Source organism: Bombina bombina, chromosome 4 (genome assembly GCF_027579735.1).
Source record: "Bombina bombina isolate aBomBom1 chromosome 4, aBomBom1.pri, whole genome shotgun sequence".
NCBI lineage: Eukaryota > Metazoa > Chordata > Amphibia > Anura > Bombinatoridae > Bombina > Bombina bombina.
In genome coordinates this window covers 454344666-454365355 of record NC_069502.1, presented here as the reverse complement: position 1 = coordinate 454365355, position 20690 = coordinate 454344666, and the positions used below count along the sequence as shown (strand labels likewise).

At 39.7% G+C, this 20690-nt stretch overlaps 1 protein-coding gene across 3 annotated transcripts in view; it reads left to right on the top strand.

Annotated features, from left to right (window-relative positions):
- The window catches only part of ARMC9 (armadillo repeat containing 9), a 935599-nt gene that overhangs the window by 233494 nt on the left and 681415 nt on the right, over positions 1 to 20690 (top strand). For all 3 annotated transcript variants that reach the window (XM_053710306.1, XM_053710304.1, XM_053710305.1), the window contains exons 6-7: positions 6637 to 6729; positions 10465 to 10489. In XM_053710306.1, coding sequence (XP_053566281.1) covers positions 6637 to 6729; positions 10465 to 10489 — 118 coding nt within the window. The remainder of the gene's footprint in view (positions 1 to 6636; positions 6730 to 10464; positions 10490 to 20690) is intronic.

The window sequence follows — 20690 nt, the reverse complement described above, 5'->3', positions numbered from 1 at the left end:
TGGATTTCATTACATCTGAACAGAATGCCAAGCTCCCAAGGTACGCGTTAAGGGATCCTCAGGCTGTACTGATAGATGCTCTGGCGGTTCCTTGGAATTTCAGTCTAGCATACCTATTTCCTCTGTTTGCTCTCCTTCCATGGGGCATTGCTCAAATCAAACAGAAGAGGGCATCAGTGATCCTCATTGCACCAGCGTGGCCTCGCAGGATCTGGTATGCAGACCTAGTGGAGATGTCATCTCTTCCATCTTGGAGACTTCCACTGAGGAAGGACCTTCTACTTCAAGGACCCTTCTTTCATCCAAATCTCATTTCTCTGAAGCTGACTGCTTGGAGATTGAACGCTTAATTTTATCTAAGCGTGGGTTTTCTGAGGCGGTCATTGAGACGTTGATCCAGGCTCGTAAACCGGTGACTAGAAAGATTTACCATAAGATATAGTGTAAATATCTGTTCTGGTGTGAATCAAAAGGGTTCTCTTGGAGTAGAGTCAGGATTCCTAGGATTTTGTCTTTTCTCCAGGAAGGTCTGGAGAAGGGATTATCTGCAAGTACCTTGAAGGGTCAAATTTCTGCATTATCTATATTCTTGCACAAACGTTTGGCGGATGTCCAATCCTTCTGTCAGGCCTTGGATAGAATCAGGCCTGTGTTCAAGCATGTTACTCCTCCCTGGAGTCTTAACCTTGTTCTTAGAGTTCTTCAACAGGCTCCGTTTGAGCCTATGCATTCCTTAGATATTAAGATGTTATCTTGGAAAGTTTTTGTTTCTTGTTGCAATTTCTTCTGCTCGAAGAGTCTCTGAACTCTCTGCGTTGCAGTGTGAATCCCCTTACCTTATATTTCATTCTGATAAGGTGGTTCTACGGGCTGAGTTAGGTTTCCTTCCCAAAGTGGTTTCGGATAGGAATATTAACCAAGAAATCGTTGTTCCTTCTCAGTGTCCTAACCCGTCTTCTCATAAGGAGCGTTTGTTGCACAACCTAGATGTGGTACGTGCGTTAAAGTACTATTAACAGGTGACTAAGGAATTTCGCCAGTCCTCTTCCTTGTTTGTAGTTTTCTCTGGGAAACAGAAGGGTCAGAAAGCTATGTCTACGTCTCTTTCTCTGTGGCTGAGGAGTATAATTTGTTTGGCCTATGAAACTGCTGGACAGCAGCCCCCTGAGAGAATCACGGCTCATTCCACGAGGGCTGTTTCTTTTTCCTGGGCCTTTAAAAATGAGGCTTCTGTGGAACAGATTTGCAAGGCTGCAACTTGGTCCTCTCTACACACTTTTTCAAAATTCTATACATTTAATACTTTTGCTTCGGCTGAGGCTTCTTTTCGGAGAAAGGTTCTTCAAGCATTGGTGCCTTCTGTTTAGGTTACCTGTCTTGTTCCCTCCCTTATCATCTGTGTCCTCTAGCTTGGGTATTGATTCCCAATAGTAATTACTGATGATCTGTGGACTCACAGTGTCATTAGAAAGAAAACGAAATGTATGCTTACCTGATAAATGTATTTATTTCTTGACACAGTGAGTCCACGGCCCGCCCTGTTTGTTCAGTCTTTTTGTTTTATAAATTTCAGGCACCTCTGCACCTTATGTTACTTCCTTTCTTTTTTTTTTCTTTTCATTCGGTTGAATGACTGGGATTTGAGGGAAGGGAGGTAATACTTTACAGCTTTGCTGTGGTGCTCTTTGCCTCCTCCTGCTGGCCAGGAGTGATATTCCCAATAGTAATTACTGATGATCCGTGGACCCACCATGTCAACAAATAAATACATTTATCAGGTAAGCATGAATTTCGTTTTTTTTTTTTTTTTTTTTAAAGAATGTGGAGCATTCTCTTATTTTTGTCAAAATTAATAGGAAAAAAACATAAAATACTTGCACCAAAAATAATATACCGATTTTCACATTGTTTTGCAGTCACTGATTATCCAGTTTATTTGGATATCTTCATTTCTTTTTTTTTTTTTTCCTTTTAAAAATCAAGGATGTGTAGTCAGCAACACAAAAATGCGGAGCTAGGTGATTGGTATTGCTATGACCAGTGTTTTTCAACCAGTGTTCCATGGCACACTAGTGTGCCGTGAGAGATCCTCAGGTGTGCCATGGCAGACTGACAACAGTGTGACATATTTTTAAATTTTTGCTTGTTTTTTATTCTGGGACGTTTTTTGAGTGAGATGATGACTGAGGGTAACTGCGCAGTGACAGCTCGCCTCCCCGACCCGTGTTCACACTTGGAAGGAACCCCCAACCACCACAACACGTGCCTAGTGCCGGCTCTAAACTCAGCATCACGCGACACTTCAATCCCCCATGCATGCTGGCGCAGCTTTGCTCCTCCTCCAGCACAAGGAACATGACTGGAGGACTGGAGACTCACTGGAGAGGAAGTGGGAGGTGCTCCACATATAATCTTGTGCTCCACAGATAACACTTTTCCCAGTGCGGGGGTGTCCCTCTTTCAAATTTTGAAATATTGGGAGGTATGTGAAAGGCTCATCAGGCATCATTTACAACCATGACATATTGACATTCATTATGATTGTTTGTGAATGAATGTCAATATGTCATGTATAGTTTGTAGAAGGCGTGGCATGACAGCACAGTACAGTGTGTGTATGTGTGTGTGTGTATATATATATATATATATATATATATATACACTGTATTAGGCTACAATGTGTGATTTTGTAAAATTTTGGGATGGTGGTGTGCAGCAGGATTTTTTAATGTAAAAAAGTGTGCCACGGAAACAAAAAAGTTGAAAATTACTGGCTATGACAACGCTATGCTATGATAACAGCTTTAAGTACATGAAACTCGTTAGTTGAGGTGCTGTGCTTATTGGTGTTTTATAGCTCCAACAAGTGATCACTCTTGCCTCATTGATCTTCTGATAGGCACCTCTGATATGTCCTTTTGAAAGAGGCTAACTCTTTTCTTTCAAAATAGGATTCACTTGTCCATTTTAGTGCATATATGGGAGTGCTAGGGTGCCTTTCAGGAGATACACCTAGTTGACAGATTATTAGGATTCCTAAGGCAAGCCTTTTTGTTTTCCCTTGTTTTGTTTATATATTAAATTTATGACTTAAACATTTTTCCTATGGCAGGTCACATGCTCTTTATTTTAAAGAGGGTAATCCTCTCTCCTAGGAGTGATTGTATGTGTGTGTTGTGTATTGTCTCTAGGTAATCGGAACTACATGTGAGCCATGAAAGAAATAATTTGGGTTCAGTGTCCCTTTAAGATAAATTTCTGGCTAGAATTAGAATTCAGGGATATGATTGCTTGTGTTAAATGGGTGAGTTTTTTTTATTGCGATTTTATTTAAGCTCAACTAGAGCTTTTTTGTAAGTATATTAGATTTGTATAGGTTGAACTCAATTGACTTCTGTCTTTTTTCAATCTCATCTACTATGTTTATACTATGCTTATTTATTTTAGAATTTATTTTATTTCTGTAGTGTAGTGGTTCCCCCTACCTCCCCCATTCCCATTATCATTAATTATGGTGCCCCCCCCTTCCAATTCCCCTTTTGTTTGTAGTGTAGTTTTCCCATCTCTCCCTTTAAAAAATAATTCTGTAGCATAGGGTCATATTAGGTAGTATATTATATACAGAAATAGAAACGTTCTACCAGGAACAAACAACAGATCAATAGCTTGTTCTATGGCGAGTTACCCCCTGGCAGCATCCTCTTTTAGCCCAATTGTTCTTTTCACAGTGGAGAACTTTTCTGAAGTATATCAGTCTGATCAAGCCTAACATGGTCAGTTCATCCCTGAAATACCAGGCAGTTGTCCTCTGTACAAGGAACATAGCAACCCTGGGCAATTGTTTCAACCTTCTTTTGGCCTCATTATTGAGGTGCAGCCATAATCCTCTAAGCACATTGGCTATGGAATCTTTGTCTGGTTTCCCCTAGACTTACCTAGGATCATATAGCAAATACATACAGAAAGAGAAGTGATGTACCAGGAACAAACAGCAGCTCAGTAACTTGTTCTAAGCGAGTTACCACCTGGGAGTGCTTATCTTTCTGTATGTATTTGTATGTAAATATTTAATACATTTGTATGTTTTAATATTACATATTTTTCTCACTAAAGTATTTGCGTGCATATTGATTTTGTCATGCTTATTTTTTTTTTTTTTAATTTTATTTATATCCAACAATGCAGACATACATAATAACATGATATTGTACCACGCAGGGTAGAAAAAGAAAAGCGGCACAGCACACAAGATGCAAATTGAGATATTTGAGGTTTCAAGAAAGCCATGTTCACATGACAATCATGCAAAATCTCAGTCGTCATTATACCCTTGATTAGTGTCCTAGATATCTACATTGTTGGGGTTTTTCTTTTTTAAACACATTGGGTATTCCTATAACCTAAACTAACTAAATAAAAGTAAATGTTAACAATTGGGCATCAACTTCTATATACCATGCAAGTGGATCAAGAGCCATGGAGTCACAACAACCCCATAGTTGTGCTTAGTTTGAAATCTTGGGTATATAAGTAGGCTATAAAGTAACATAATAATGCCTAGATGGAAACATAGGGCCTTGAGATCTGTTAAAGATTCACAGGACGTGTTATGTTAGGTATGCTTTGCGGAGTAATAATATTACCAACCATAAAATCACATTTGTCCCCCAATGTGTGATATAAAATAAATACTAGAGGTAAGGAAATAATGATGCCTAATATCTAAGTAAGCGTGGTAACACTCTCAACGAAAATGGATGAGACTTCTATTGGTTATGTGAATAAATGCATTCAACTGGAGACTATGGAGTCACGATAACCTTATAACCATGCATCACCCGGTAATCTGGATATATAAGTGGGGTATGAAGTGACCTAATATTTCCTAGGTGGAGACATAAGGCCTTGGGTCCTAATATAGGTGCGCTGGACATTTATGTTGGTCATGCATCACAGAATAGCAGTAGTATAAACATTTATGTCTCCTAATGTATGGTGCAAGAAAAATGCTAGAGGGAAAGAAATCTTCATGTATCATAGCTGAATATATATGGAGACACTATCGACGAATATATAGGCAATGCTTCGTCATGCTTATTTTTAAAATAATTTGCTAAAGTTCTATATGAATCATGCAAGTTTAATTTTGATTTTCCTGTCCCTTTTAAGTCTGATTATTGCTAGCAATTATTGTATGTGCCTTTTATTGATTTTATTTTCTCATTTAGGCTCTAATGCCTTGTGACTCATGGATCTGAACTTTTTATCATAACAGTGTACAGATTTGTCATTTTACAACATGCTATGCTTCATTGTATTATTGTAGTGCTAGCAGTACTAGTTGGCTATATAAGTTTCAGGCTTGATATTCATACGTTTCTTTGCATTGTTATTAGTATGCAGGTGGAATCTGAATTTCCACACAAATATTGCTAGTTTGTGCAATCCTCCGCTTTTGAGGTTGCTGATTAAATGTGCCATATTTTTTATATGATCTGTTAATGACCTTTTAATATGTTAATAAGCATAATGTTATCACCAGAAATATGTGAACATTATTAAAACAAAGTTTTTTTCCAATACTGCAATACTGTGAAGAAATAGTAAAGCTCTGTTATTTTGTTGGTAACTGATGATAAATAAGCAATATGGAATAAATATGAAACTACTCTGTAGAATGTAATAAACATTGTTTTCAATGTCATATCTGCTTATTGTTTTTGTAGCTGTTGATTTGGAGAAATAAAATAAATATAGTAGAATTACATAATTAACAAGTGCATAATAAAAAGACAATGCAATAAAACTTACTCTGAATTTCAAATAAGCAGTAGACTTTTTTTCTGACAAATGTATTCTCCCCCCCCCATCATATGCCCGGCCCCCTGTATAATGTGACAGCAATCAGCCAATCACAGACTAGTATATACACCCTGTGAACTTGTGCTAGTTGCTGGCTCAGTAGATGAGAAAAAATATATTTTACTTTATTTAAGTGTGTTGACTGTGTTTTTTTCCCTCTCTGGCACCCTGCTACAGTCCCATGCATAATTACATAGTATGGCTATGTTTTAACGGACATGTAGAAGAAAATACAGAAGAAGAGGGACAAATAAACCAGTTAATATCTCCTTATGAATGAGGTATTGCTGCAAGTCTAGAGCTAAGTTACGGTAAATGTAATGGTAAAGCTAAAGCCAAATTATTATCTTATTTTATGGTTTAAAGTCTTAGTATGATCATTTTGTCCTAACCTAAACTTTAGTAGCTTTACTGCTGACTGTACAAGAGCTGTCACAATATCTGTGATTGGAAAACAGATTAATGACTAGAAGAGTACGTTGTTTGTTTAAAAAAAAAAAAAAAAAATGTAATATTTTTGTTGCAAAACAAATCAGTTTAATTTCCGCCTCCTCATAATCTGTAATATATTTACTTTTGTATGAGAGGAAGTTAAACTGATTTGTATTGTCTGGGAGAGAATTTCCATACGTAGAATGTGTTCTATTGCCTGTCACAGACTGAAATTGTCCATGTGGCCTTTTTGTTTCTATTGCATCAGCATGAGATGTGTTACATGCTCTGTGCCTGGATTCTGTGCATGCTTTAATATGTGTACATTTTTCTCTTTATTAGGAGTCCTGGGCCCCTGAATTGAAGACAAGGTTGGAGAAGTTCTTGTCTGTGACGCTGAAAGCTGGGAATACACCTCGGCTCCTAACATTATATGTATCCTTCTGAGATCGAGCTGCAGCTGTTCCAGTTGTATTACTGAACATGCTGAAGTGTAGTGAATGGGTTGGCACTACACAAGCAAGTGTACACTACACAAGTGTAGTGATGTAGTGAATGGGTTGGCACTACACAAGCAAGTGTACACTACACAAGTGTAGTGATGTAGTGAATGGGTTGGCACTACACAAGCAAGTGTACACTACACCAGTGTAGTGATGTGGTGAATGGGTTGGCACTACACAAGCAAGTGTACACTACACAAGTGTAGTGATGTAGTGAATGGGTTGGCACTACACAAGCAAGTGTACACTACACAAGTGTAGTGATGTAGGGAATGGGTTGGCACTACACAAGCAAGTGTACACTACACAAGTGTAGTGATGTAGTGAATGGGTTGGCACTACACAAGCAAGTGTACACTACACAAGTGTAGTGATGTGGTGAATGGGATGGCACTACACAAGCAAGTGTACACTACACAAGTGTAGTGATGTGGTGAATGGGATGGCACTACAGAAGCAAGTGTACACTACACAAGTGTAGTGATGTGGTGAATGGGATGGCACTACAGAAGCAAGTGTACACTACACAAGTGTAGTGATGTGGTGAATGGGATGGCGCTACAGAAGCAAGTGTACACTACACAAGTGTAGTGATGTAGTGAATGGGTTGGCGCTACACAAGCAAGTGTACACTACACAAGTGTAGTGATGTGGTGAATGGGTTGGCACTACAGAAGCAAGTGTACACTACACAAGTGTAGTGATGTAGTGAATGGGTTGGCACTACACAAGCAAGTGTACACTACACAAGTGTAGTGATGTAGTGAATGGGTTGGCACTACACAAGCAAGTGTACACTACACAAGTGTAGTGATGTAGTGAATGGGTTGGCACTACACAAGCAAGTGTACACTACACAAGTGTAGTGATGTAGTGAATGGGGTGGCACTACACAAGCAAGTGTACACTACACAAGTGTAGTGATGTAGTGAATGGGTTGGCACTACAGAAGCAAGTGTACACTACACAAGTGTAGTGACTGGGTTGGCACTACACAAGCAAGTGTACACTACACAAGTGTAGTGAATGGGTTGGCACTACACAAGCAAGTGTACACTACACAAGTGTAGTGATGTGGTGAATGGGTTGGCACTACAGAAGCAAGTGTACACTACACAAGTGTAGTGATGTAGTGAATGGGTTGGCACTACACAAGCAAGTGTACACTACACAAGTGTAGTGATGTAGTGAATGGGTTGGCACTACACAAGCAAGTGTACACTACACAAGTGTAGTGATGTAGTGAATGGGTTGGCACTACACAAGCAAGTGTACACTACACCAGTGTAGTGATGTAGTGAATGGGTTGGCACTACACAAGCAAGTGTACACTACACAAGTGTAGTGATGTAGTGAATGGGTTGGCACTACACAAGCAAGTGTACACTACACAAGTGTAGTGATGTAGTGAATGGGTTGGCACTACAGAAGCAAGTGTACACTACACAAGTGTAGTGATGTAGTGAATGGGTTGGCACTACACAAGCAAGTGTACACCACACAAGTGTAGTGATGTAGTGAATGGGTTGGCACTACACAAGCAACAGTTACATACAGGCTGCAAGTTGTGTCTGTGCAGAATATTTTGTGTTTTCCGCTTTTATCAGTTAAATGGACACGGGGCTTAAAGGGACATTAAACAAATATTTTTTCTTTCATGATTTAGAAAGAACATGCAATTTTAAACAACTTTCTAATTTACTTCTATTATCTAATATCTTTCATTCTCTTGATATCCTTTGCTGAAAAGCACATCTAGATAGGCACAGTAGATGCCTCGTGTGATTGTCTCACGCATGTGCATTGCTATTTCTTTAACAAAGGATATCTGAAAAATGAAGCAAATTAGATAATATAAGTAAATTGGAAAGTTGTTTAAAATTGTATTCTCTATCTGAATCATGAAAGACAATTTTTGAGTTTAATGTCCCTTTAAAATAAAGCTTACATGATTCATATTTTTAAGAACTTTCCAATTTACTTCTGTTATCACATCTCCTTCTTTCTCTTGGTGTGCTTTGTTAAATCTTACATTGTGCAAGTGGCCTAAGAACTAACTAGAGGAATGTACATGTATCTTGAGAACATTCTAGATATGCTTTTATAGCTACGTTTCTACAAGGGATACAAGAGAGAGGTATCATCTAAAATGTCTCAGCAGTGCTATGAGGTCCATCAAAAAACGTAGAAAGCCATATTTTAACTTAAGGGCGATTTATCTCACTATACAGGGTTCTGGATGACAAGGAGAGACACCTACGTTACAATATAATGCTAAAGAAGTTTGTGCGATTTCTCTCCATGCCGGTGAGCGTCTCATGATCTGGCCCTTTAGCTGATTTTTAAAGGAGAAGCAGTTTTTTTTTTCTGACAAATTTCAAAGTTAATTTTATTTTCCCTCTCCCCGTATCAAGCCAATCACAATTTTCTGTGAATTTTCACGCAAAGCAAAAATATAAAAAGAGTGCGCACCTTTTGAAATTTGACTTTTCTTTTTTTATTGAATTGCCTGCCCTATCAGAATCTTGAAAGTTTAATTTTGATTTTGGTGCACATTTAAATAAGTGGTAGAAACAGTGATGATTCATTTGAGCATGTAATTTTAAGACTAGCAACTTTAATGCTACGTGTTTACGTCCCACAAAAGGGTTAAATACAAAATTGAAGTATCTCTTGGGACCTTCTATGTGACTAGCATCAGTTCCCCTTAGGACCCGCAGTGCTCTACTATGTATTTAACCCCATTTGTAAAGGTTAAACACATATCATTAAAGGTTTGCGAGTATTACAATTACATTCTCTAATGACTATAAAAGCCCCTTTAAGAAAATATGTAAAAATAACCTTTGGTGCTTTTTCAATAAGTTAATCATAATTTATAATAAAATATCTAAATCAGAAATCAACTTGGCATAAATGTATTTTCTCCAGTTTTGGAAGATCTTTTTAAGGGATTTTTAGATCACACAAAACTCGTCTGACCTTGGTTCTTGGCCTGAAGCTTATTGTCTGACTGTTACGCTATTATGTATGTGATACCGTGCTTTGCTACACTTTCTGGAAAACAATAACTTCCCCCACCATCAACCAAAACTGGCTAGATGGCAACCAAACTATTTGCAATAAAAATAAATAAATCCCTGAATGTTTATTTCCTTAGTACTGATAACTGATGTCTAAATATTGTTATAATCCATCATAGAATTATGGGAATACTACTGGCTAGTGACTACTTTATAAATCTGTGTTGATTGTGAGTTATTGTTCACCAATGTGACATTGGGTAATACAGAAAGAGAATGATATTTTCAAGACTAAATAAAAAAAGATCTAAAGAAGATCTGAAGATTAACCGTGATTGGAAAAGGATCCTCTAGTAGTGCCAGACAAGTTCTGGCACCATATCCTTTGTGTGTTGTCCACTCTGGTTTTCAAAATGGTTTAGCTTTTAAGATGAATTACAAAACTTCTGGCATAAAAAAGTGCCAACATTTATAGACAGACCATTTCCCTTCTGATGATTCATTTGCAGCAAATGTTTTCCTGCACCTGTTTAATGTTGGTTTGATTTATTTAATAATGCAAGAATCAAGCAATGCTGGAATAGAATGAGTTGATGTTCACGATGACTTGATTTTTTTCCTTAACGTGTTCCTCAACTATTTAGAAAGACAGCACTCAAAATAACCAAGGTAATCTCTCTTCTTCTTACTCCTTTATTTCAGCATATTTGTTTAATTAACCTACATTACTTGAGATTTATAAATGTAATTTAATGGCCTACCTAAGAGCATTGGCAGACATTAAATGGGAATTCATTTGTATATGTGTCAGCCTCTGAGTGTTGTTGATCTTATGTCCTTTGCTGTGGCCTATTCCTCACACATATAAATGAGCTACTGCACATATTAAGGAAAAACTGTGCAGCATGTAAGAGGGTCTGGGTTCTGCTTTCCAGCAAATCTTGGGGCAGGGGAAACCTACATTTTTCAGATTTAACTTGCAGGAGACTCAGGCACAATTAATAATGGAAATGCATTGACATGTTTTTTTTTTACTCATCCTTAAACCTTTTTAAAAAAAAACAACGCAACCCCCCCACAAAATTTATTACATTTCAAGAGACCTTAAAGCAATAATAAAAAAAAAGATACAAATCACATATAGCACACAGGATGACACTGGCCCTGGTGCTAAATTATAGGAGTCACAAAAGACAATAACCAATTTAATAACTGTGCAGATAGGACCATCCCATGGGAGGAAGTAGTAAAACATTGTTATTTCTACATAATTCATGGTTAACATTACAAGCTTTGCATCTGGCTAACTGAATTTATGCACAATTGAATGTTTAAAACTAGCTATGTCCCATGATAAATATATATATCAAAATTTCCACTTCCATTGGCGAGTGAAAATTTAACAGTGGCGGGTGAAAGTTAGTGAGTGAATGGTGGGCTACCTGCTACAAATAGTGTCTAAAGGGATATTATATCCATGAAAGGGCAAGGGTATTATATTCCTCTAGGGCTATAGGGACCCCATTAGTGCTTAGACTGTTATTGCTGAGAGGGTAAATGGGGTCAGAGACAGATTAGCACAGTAAAAGTGGAGAAAAAGATAGCATTAAGAAAGAGTGGGGGGGGGGGGGGAGAAAGAGTGAAGATTTGAGAGTGGGAAGAGATTTGTCCTAAGAGAGAAGGGAGGGGGTAAAAAGTAAGATTGAAGAGAGGAGGCAGTGGAGAAAGATAGATGAGAGATGATAATTATAAAACAATTATTCCAGGTCTGCTATGACCTCACTCTCTGCACTCTCTCAGTTCAACAAGTGTTTTCTGTCCAGCTGTCGTCTTCCCCAGAACCCTAGTTGATGTTGCTAACTGCTATGCACTTATTTTTGTTAATTTATTACTGTATGTAGCATTATTTAATTTATGGTATACAACATATACAATATTAAACAATTACTTCACAATAAGGTGTTTCACATTGGCTAAACATATGCAAAGAGGGGGTGGGGTAGTGGATGAGGTGTGGGTGGGATCAAAATTGGCAAGTAACATTTTGGACTGGCTAGTAGTTTAGGGCTTGAAATTTTGAGCCCTGTGTATGTATGTATATATGTCACTCCCCTACCCACAATCCCCAGTCATTCTCTTTGCCTCAGTTAATGGAGGAGGTGAAGTTTTTTTTTGTCTGAAAAAAACTGAATTTCTTTCGCTACAAGCAAGATTCAGGTATAGCTGTAATCCACGTCAATCTCTTCAGTAGAGTAGTGGTGACTTTAAAGCAGTTAGGAACTTGTATGGTGGGCCTTGCTGTGTTTTCCTAACATGTTGCTGCCCTAGTACAGAAAGCCAGAGTAGGTTTACTCTGTTCTTTCCTTCTTCTATAGGCCTATGTAAGGAGTTGGCGTCCTTTCACACCTTGTGAGCTGTAATTATTGTAATAACTGTAATTATTTTATGATATTAAAATACAAAATTCTTTCTAAACATTAATATTTAATACCAGTATACTTACTACCCTTGGTCTAATTAATATTAAATACAAGAATAAATTCTCCTTTTAAATCACAACTACGATATAACTATAGTTTTAGAATACCTTGTTTTAAAACATTAAAAAAAATATATATAGAGCAGTCATATACATCACCAAATAACCAAATGAGTGTTCAACTTCCAGAATTTCTTGTGTGTCATCTAAGAAAGGATTTTTCCACTATTGTAAGGATACAGACCCCAAATTGTTATCTTCCTTTGTTCAAGAAAGTGTCCGAAAATGGCAGAGAATATACTTGGTATAAACCTGTGTGTTTCTCTCTCCAAAAGTTTATGCTTCTTTGAGTCTGTCCCTTGTATAGTGTGTGTGGCAACCTTTTTTAGATAAACCACTCCTTTTCTTTAATCATTCCCACAGGAGTTTGATAGGTCCTCAAGCTGAAAATATCATTGGCTATTTGGGAAACTCCTCCCTGAGCTGCCAAATAGCTTTTGGTTGTAATACCATTTTTGAACTATATGCATACAAAGAGAGAAGCGCTCTACCAGGAACGAACAACAGCTCAGTGGCTTGTTCTATGGCGATTTACCACCCGGAGGCAGCCTCTTTTAGACCAGTGTGCTTTTCACAGAAGAAAACTTTCCTGAAGTATATCAGTCTGATCCCGCCAAATAAGGTCAGTCCAGCCCCGAAATACCAGGCAATTCTCCTCTGAACAAGGAACATGACAACCCCAGACGATCGTTTCGGCCTCCTATGGGCCTCGTCAGTGAGGTGCAGCCACATTCCTCTAAGCACACTGGTCAAGGAGTCCACGTCTGGTTTCCCCCATCACCCATAGGGAGACTTCCCCAGGGTCATAATAATTTGCATACAAAGAGAGAAGCGCTCTACCAGGAACGAACAACAGCTCAGTGGCTTGTTCTATGGCGATTTACCACCCGGAGGCAGCCTCTTTTAGACCAGTGTGCTTTTCACAGAAGAAAACTTTCCTGAAGTATATCAGTCTGATCCCGCCAAATAAGGTCAGTCCAGCCCCGAAATACCAGGCAATTCTCCTCTGAACAAGGAACATGACAACCCCAGACGATCGTTTCGGCCTCCTATGGGCCTCGTCAGTGAGGTGCAGCCACATTCCTCTAAGCACACTGGTCAAGGAGTCCACGTCTGGTTTCCCCCATCACCCATAGGGAGACTTCCCCAGGGTCATAATAATTTGCATACAAAGAGAGAAGCGCTCTACCAGGAACGAACAACAGCTCAGTGGCTTGTTCTATGGCGATTTACCACCCGGAGGCAGCCTCTTTTAGACCAGTGTGCTTTTCACAGAAGAAAACTTTCCTGAAGTATATCAGTCTGATCCCGCCAAATAAGGTCAGTCCAGCCCCGAAATACCAGGCAATTCTCCTCTGAACAAGGAACATGACAACCCCAGACGATCGTTTCGGCCTCCTATGGGCCTCGTCAGTGAGGTGCAGCCACATTCCTCTAAGCACACTGGTCAAGGAGTCCACGTCTGGTTTCCCCCATCACCCATAGGGAGACTTCCCCAGGGTCATAATAATTTGCATACAAAGAGAGAAGCGCTCTACCAGGAACGAACAACAGCTCAGTGGCTTGTTCTATGGCGATTTACCACCCGGAGGCAGCCTCTTTTAGACCAGTGTGCTTTTCACAGAAGAAAACTTTCCTGAAGTATATCAGTCTGATCCCGCCAAATAAGGTCAGTCCAGCCCCGAAATACCAGGCAATTCTCCTCTGAACAAGGAACATGACAACCCCAGACGATCGTTTCGGCCTCCTATGGGCCTCGTCAGTGAGGTGCAGCCACATTCCTCTAAGCACACTGGTCAAGGAGTCCACGTCTGGTTTCCCCCATCACCCATAGGGAGACTTCCCCAGGGTCATAATAATTTGCATACAAAGAGAGAAGCGCTCTACCAGGAACGAACAACAGCTCAGTGGCTTGTTCTATGGCGATTTACCACCCGGAGGCAGCCTCTTTTAGACCAGTGTGCTTTTCACAGAAGAAAACTTTCCTGAAGTATATCAGTCTGATCCCGCCAAATAAGGTCAGTCCAGCCCCGAAATACCAGGCAATTCTCCTCTGAACAAGGAACATGACAACCCCAGACGATCGTTTCGGCCTCCTATGGGCCTCGTCAGTGAGGTGCAGCCACATTCCTCTAAGCACACTGGTCATGGAGTCCACGTCTGGTTTCCCCCATCACCCATAGGGAGACTTCCCCAGGGTCATAATAATTTGCATACAAAGAGAGAAGCGCTCTACCAGGAACGAACAACAGCTCAGTGGCTTGTTCTATGGCGATTTACCACCCGGAGGCAGCCTCTTTTAGACCAGTGTGCTTTTCACAGATTTTTGAACTATAGGTGGCAGCAGACACACAGAAATGCAGTTTCATTTTCAACACTGCGAACAGTAAATATAGTTTACTATATCTTCAAATGTATTTAGTATATTCACTATTTCCTGATATTAATAAACTTATCTGATCAACGTATATGTCCCATCTGATATAATTTAGCATGTATGTATAGAGACTAAACATGAGTATACTTCTAGTACCACATTACAAAGTAATTCATATACATTTAAATATTTTAGAAGATGTATTAAAATCACATTTTTATGAGGGGACTTAAAAAGACTCTAATACTTTCAGTATGAATTTAATTAATATATCAATTCATATTCTGATATAACATTGTTTTGAATGCATGAAAACACAGATATGATATACTTCATTGGACAACACTGGTTTCTCACAGGTCTGAAATGAAAGAAACAATGTTGTTCATTTTGAAATGAGTAGACATTTTAAATCCATCAATGTAGCTATTATATATATATATATATATATATATATATATATATATTCCAATTATTTTTTATTGAGGTTAATATAAACATATACAAAGTATGTAGAAGTGCTAAAACTTGAGTAATACAAACGTTTGGGAATAATTCACGGTAATAAAACATTATACAGTCAGGTAAATATATAATCCAAAGAAAATAGGCAGAGCTATCAGTAACCTCAATTTTATAAACCTATATACCTCTTCTGAAATAGGTAGGCTGCTCTTAGACCATGGTATAGTATGAATACGCAATAGAGGTAAGTGAGTTTATAGCTACTTTTGGGCTTGGTATAGTGTAAACAAAAATGTTCAAATAATCATGAAACATGCATAAGATCATAAGCTCAATCAACATACGTAAACACGATAAATGTACACAGTTGTATATACAATATCAAATCATGAGCTGAAAGTTAGTATTATTTTGTACTGTGAATCAGTATTATAGGTATGTCACATTATCTATGGAATTCAACAAGACATCTAATAGGAACAACTTCCATTGTGGATTTTGGTGGTTTCACCCAAAAGTACATATTACATTTCACGTTGTATTATTATTATATTAACATTGGATAATATACTTTACATTGAGACATACATGAATAACAAAATAAGGATCTACAGGATTTATTTATCTTGTAAGGTGTATCCAGTCCACGGATCATCCATTACTTGTTGGATATTCTCATTCCCAACAGGAAGTTGCAAGAGGACACCCACAGCAGAGCTGTTATATAGCTCCTCACCTAACTGCCATATCCAGTCATTCTCTTGCAACTCTCAACACGCATGGAGGTAGTAAGAGAGAGTGGTGAAATATAGTTAGTTTTTTAATCTTCAATCAAAAGTTTGTTATTTTAAATGGTACCGGAGTTGTACTATTTTATCCCAGGCAGAAATAGAAGAAGAATCTGCCTGAGTTTTCTATGATCTTAGCAGGTTGTAACTAAGATCCATTGCTGTTCTCACATATGTCTGAGGAGAGAGGTAACTTCAACAAGAGAATGGCGTGCAGGTTATTCTGCTATGAGGTATGTGCAGTTACAATTTTTTCTAGAAATGGAAAATGCTAGAAAATGCTGCTGATACCGGATTAATGTAAGTTAAGCCTGAATACAGTGATTTAATAGCGACTGGTATCATGCTTACTCTCAGGGGTAATACCCTTATAAAATTGCAATATAAAACGTTTGCTGGCATGTTTAATCGTTTTTATATATGCTTTGGTGATAAAACTTTATTGGGGCCTAGTTTTTTTCCACATGGCTAGCTTAAATTTTGCCTAGAAACAGTTTCCTGAGGCTTTCCACTGTTGTAGTATAAAAGTTACAGTTGTTGCAGTTAAAATTACAAACTGTGACATCCAGCTTCCCTCAGGAGTCCCCTGTATGCTATAGGACATCTCTAAAGGGCTCAAAGGCTTTCCAAAGTCGTTTATTGGGGAAGGTAGGGCCACAGCAGGCTGTGGCAGTTTGTTGTGTCTGTTAAAAAACGTCTATCGTTTTTTTGATCCGTTTTTTGAATTAAGGGGTTAATCATCCATTTGCAAGTGGGTGCAATGCTCTGCTAGTCTATTACATACACTGTAAAAAATTCGTTTGATTTACTGCCTTTTTTCACTGTTTTTCAAATTTTGACAAAATTTGTTTCTCTTAAAGGCACAGTACCGTTTTTTATATTTGCTTGTTAACTTGATTTAAAGTGTTTTCCAAGCTTGCTAGTCTCATTGCTAGTCTGTACAAACATGTCTGACATAGAGGAAACTCCTTGTTCATTATGTTTAAAAGCCATGGTGGAACCCCCTCTTGTGTACCAAATGTACTGATTTCACTTTAAGCAATAAAGATCATATTCTGTCTTTAAAAAAATGTATCACTAGAGGAATCTGACGAGGGGGAAGTTATGCCGACTAACTTTCCCCACGTGTCAGATCCTTTGACTCCCGCTCAAGGGACTCACGCTCAAATGGCGCCAAGTACATCTAGGGCGCCCATAGCGATTACTTTACAAGACATGGCGGCAGTCATGGATAATACACTGTCAGCGGCATTAACCAGACTACCTGAATTTAGAGGTAAGCGAGATAGCTCTGGGGTTAGACGAAATGCAGAGCATTCTGACGCTTTAAGAACCATGTCTGATACTGCCTCACAATATGCAGAAGCTGAGGAAGGAGAGCTTCAGTCTGTGGGTGATGTTTCTGACTCAGGAAAGATGATGCAACCTGATTCTGATATTTCTACATTTAAATTTAAGCTTGAACACCTCCACGTGTTTCTCAGGGAGGTTTTAGCTGCTCTGAATGACTGTGATACAATTGCAGTGCCAGAGAAATTGTGTAGACTGGATAAATACTATGCAGTTTCGGTGTGTACTGATGTTTTTCCAATACCTAAAAGGTTTACAGAAATTATTAATAAGGAATGGGATAGACCAGGTGTGACGTTCTCTTCCCCTCCTATTTTTAGAAAAATGTTTCCAATAGACGCCACCACACGGGACTTATGACAGAAAGTTCCTAAGGTGGAGCGAGCAGTTTCTACTTTAGCAAAGCGTACTACTATCCCTGTCGAGGACAGTTGTGCTTTTTTAGATCCAATGGATAAAAAATTAGAAGGTTACCTTAAGAAAATGTTTATTCAATAAGGTTTTATCCTACAGCCCCTTGCATGCATTGCTCCTGTCACTGCTGCTGCGGCGTTCTTGTTTGAGTCTCTGGAAGAGGCTTTACAGGTAGCGACTCCATTGGATGACATAATTGGCAAGCTTAGAGCACTCAAGCTAGCCAATTCCTTTGTTTTCTGATGCCATTGTTCATTTGACTAAACTAACGGCTAAGAATTCTGGTTTTGCTATACAGGCACGCAGGGCGCTATGGCTTAAATCATGGTCAGCTGACGTGACTTCAAAATCTAAGCTGCTTAACGTTCCCTTCAAGGGGCAGACCCTATTCGGGCCTGGTTTGAAGGAGATTATTGCTGATATCACTGGAGGAAAAGGTCATGCCCTTCCTCAGGACAGGTCCAAATCAAGGGCCAAACAGTCTAATTTTCGTGCCTTTCGAAACTTCAAGGCAAGTGCGGCATCAACTTCCTCTAATGCAAACAAGAGGGAACTTTTGCTCAGTCCAAGACGGTCTGGAGACCAAACCAGACCTGGGACAAAGGTAAGCAGGCCAAAAAGCCTGCTGCTGCCTCTAAGACAGCATGAAGGAGCGGCCCCCTATCCGGTAACGGATCTAGTAGGGGGCAGACTTTCGCTCTTCGTCCAGGTGTGGGCAAGAGATGTCCAGGATCCCTGGGTGTTGGAAATTATATCCCAGGGATATCTTCTGGACTTCAAAGCTTCCCCCCCAAAAGGGAGATTTCACCTTTCACAATTATCTGCAAACCAGATAAAGAGAGAGGCATTCTTACACTGTGTACGAGACCTCCTAGTTATGGGAGTGATCCATCCAGTTCCAAAGGAGGAACAGGGACAGGGTTTTTACTCAAATCTGTTTGTGGTTCCCAAAAAAGAGGGAACCTTCAGACCAACTTTGGATCTAAAGATCTTAAACAAATTCCTCAGAGTTCCATCATTCAAGATGGAAACTATTCGTACCATCCTACCTATGATCCAGGAGGGTCAATATATGACTACAGTGGATTTAAAGGATGCTTATCTTCACATTCCGATAACAAATATCATCGGTTTCTCAGGTTTGCCTTTCTAGACAGGCATTACCAGTTTGTAGCTCTTCCCTTTGGATTAGCTACAGCCCCAAGAATCTTTACAAAGGTTCTAGGGTCGCTTCTGGCGGTCCTAAGGACGCGGGGCATAGCAGTGGCCCTTTATTTAGACGACATCCTGATACAGGCGTCAAACTTCCAAATTGCCAAGTCTCATATGGACGTAGTACTGGCATTTCTGAGATCGCATGGGTGGAAAGTGAACGAGGAAAAGAGTTCTCTATCCCCACTCACAAGAGTTTCCTTCCTTGGGACTCTGATAGATTCTGTAGAAATGAAAATTTACCTGACGGAGTCCAGGTTATCAAAGCTTCTAAATTCCTGCCGTGTTCTTCATTCCATTCCGCGCCCTTCGGTGGCTCAGTGCATGGAAGTAATCGGCTTAATGGTAGCGGCAATGGACATAGTGCCGTTTGCACGCCTACATCTCAGACCGCTGCAACTCTGCATGCTCAGTCAGTGGAATGGGGATTACACAGATTTGTCCCCTCTGCTAAATCTGGATCAAGAGACCAGGGATTCTCTTCTCTGGTGGCTATCTCGGGTCCATCTGTCCAAAGGTATGACCTTTCGCAGGCCAGATTGGACAATTGTAACAACAGATGCCAGCCTTCTAGGTTGGGGTGCAGTCTGGAACTCCCTGAAGGCTCAGGGATCGTGGACTCAGGAGGAGACACTCCTTCCAATAAATATTCTGGAAGAGCGATATTCAATGCTCTTCAGGCTTGGCCTCAGTTAGCAACTCTGAGGTACATCAGATTTCAGTCGGACAACATCACGACTGTGGCTTACATCAACCATCAAGGGGGAACAAGAAGTTCCCTAGCGATGTTAGGAGTCTCAAAGATAATTCGCTGGGCAGAGACTCACTCTTGCCACCTATCAGCTGGGAGGCGGATTTTTTAAGTCGTCAGACTTTTCATCCGGGAGAGTGGGAACTCCATCCGGAGGTGTTTGCACAATTGATTCATCGTTGGGGCAAACCAGAACTGGATCTCATGGTGTCTCGCTAGAACGCCAAGCTTCCTTGTTACGGATCCAGGTCCAGGGATCCCAAGGCGACGCTAATAGATGCTCTAGCAGCGCCCTGGTCTTTCAACCTGGCTTATGTGTTTCCACCGTTTCCTCTGCTCCCTCGACTGATTGCCAAGGTCAAGCAGGAGAGAGCATAAGTGATTTTGATAGCGCCTGCGTGGCCACGCAGGACCTGGTATGCAGATCTGGTGGACATGTCATCCTTTCCACCATGGACTCTGCCTCTGAGACAGGACCTTCTACTTTAGGCTCCTTTCAACCATCCAAATCTAATTTCTCTGAGACTGACTGCCTGGAGATTGAACGCTTGATTTTATCAAAGCGTGGCTTCTCCGAGTCAGTCATTGATACTGTAATACAGGCACGAAAGCCTGTCACCAGGAAAATTTACCATAAAATATGGCGTACATATCTTTATTGGTGTGACTCCAAGGGTTAGGATTCCCAGGATATTATCTTTTCTCCAAGATGGTTTGGAAAAAGGATTGTCAGCTAGTTCCTTAAAAGGACAGATTTCTGCTCTGTCTATTCTTTTGCACAAGCGTCTGGCAGATGTTCCAGATGTTCAGGCATTTTGTCAGGCTTTGGTTAGAATCAAGCCTGTGTTTAAACCTGTTGCTCCCCCATGGAGCTTAAATTTGGTTCTTAAGGTTCTTCAAGGAGTTCCGTTTGAACCTCTTCATTCCATAGATATCAAACTTTTATCTTGGAAAGTTCTGTTTTTGGTAGCTAT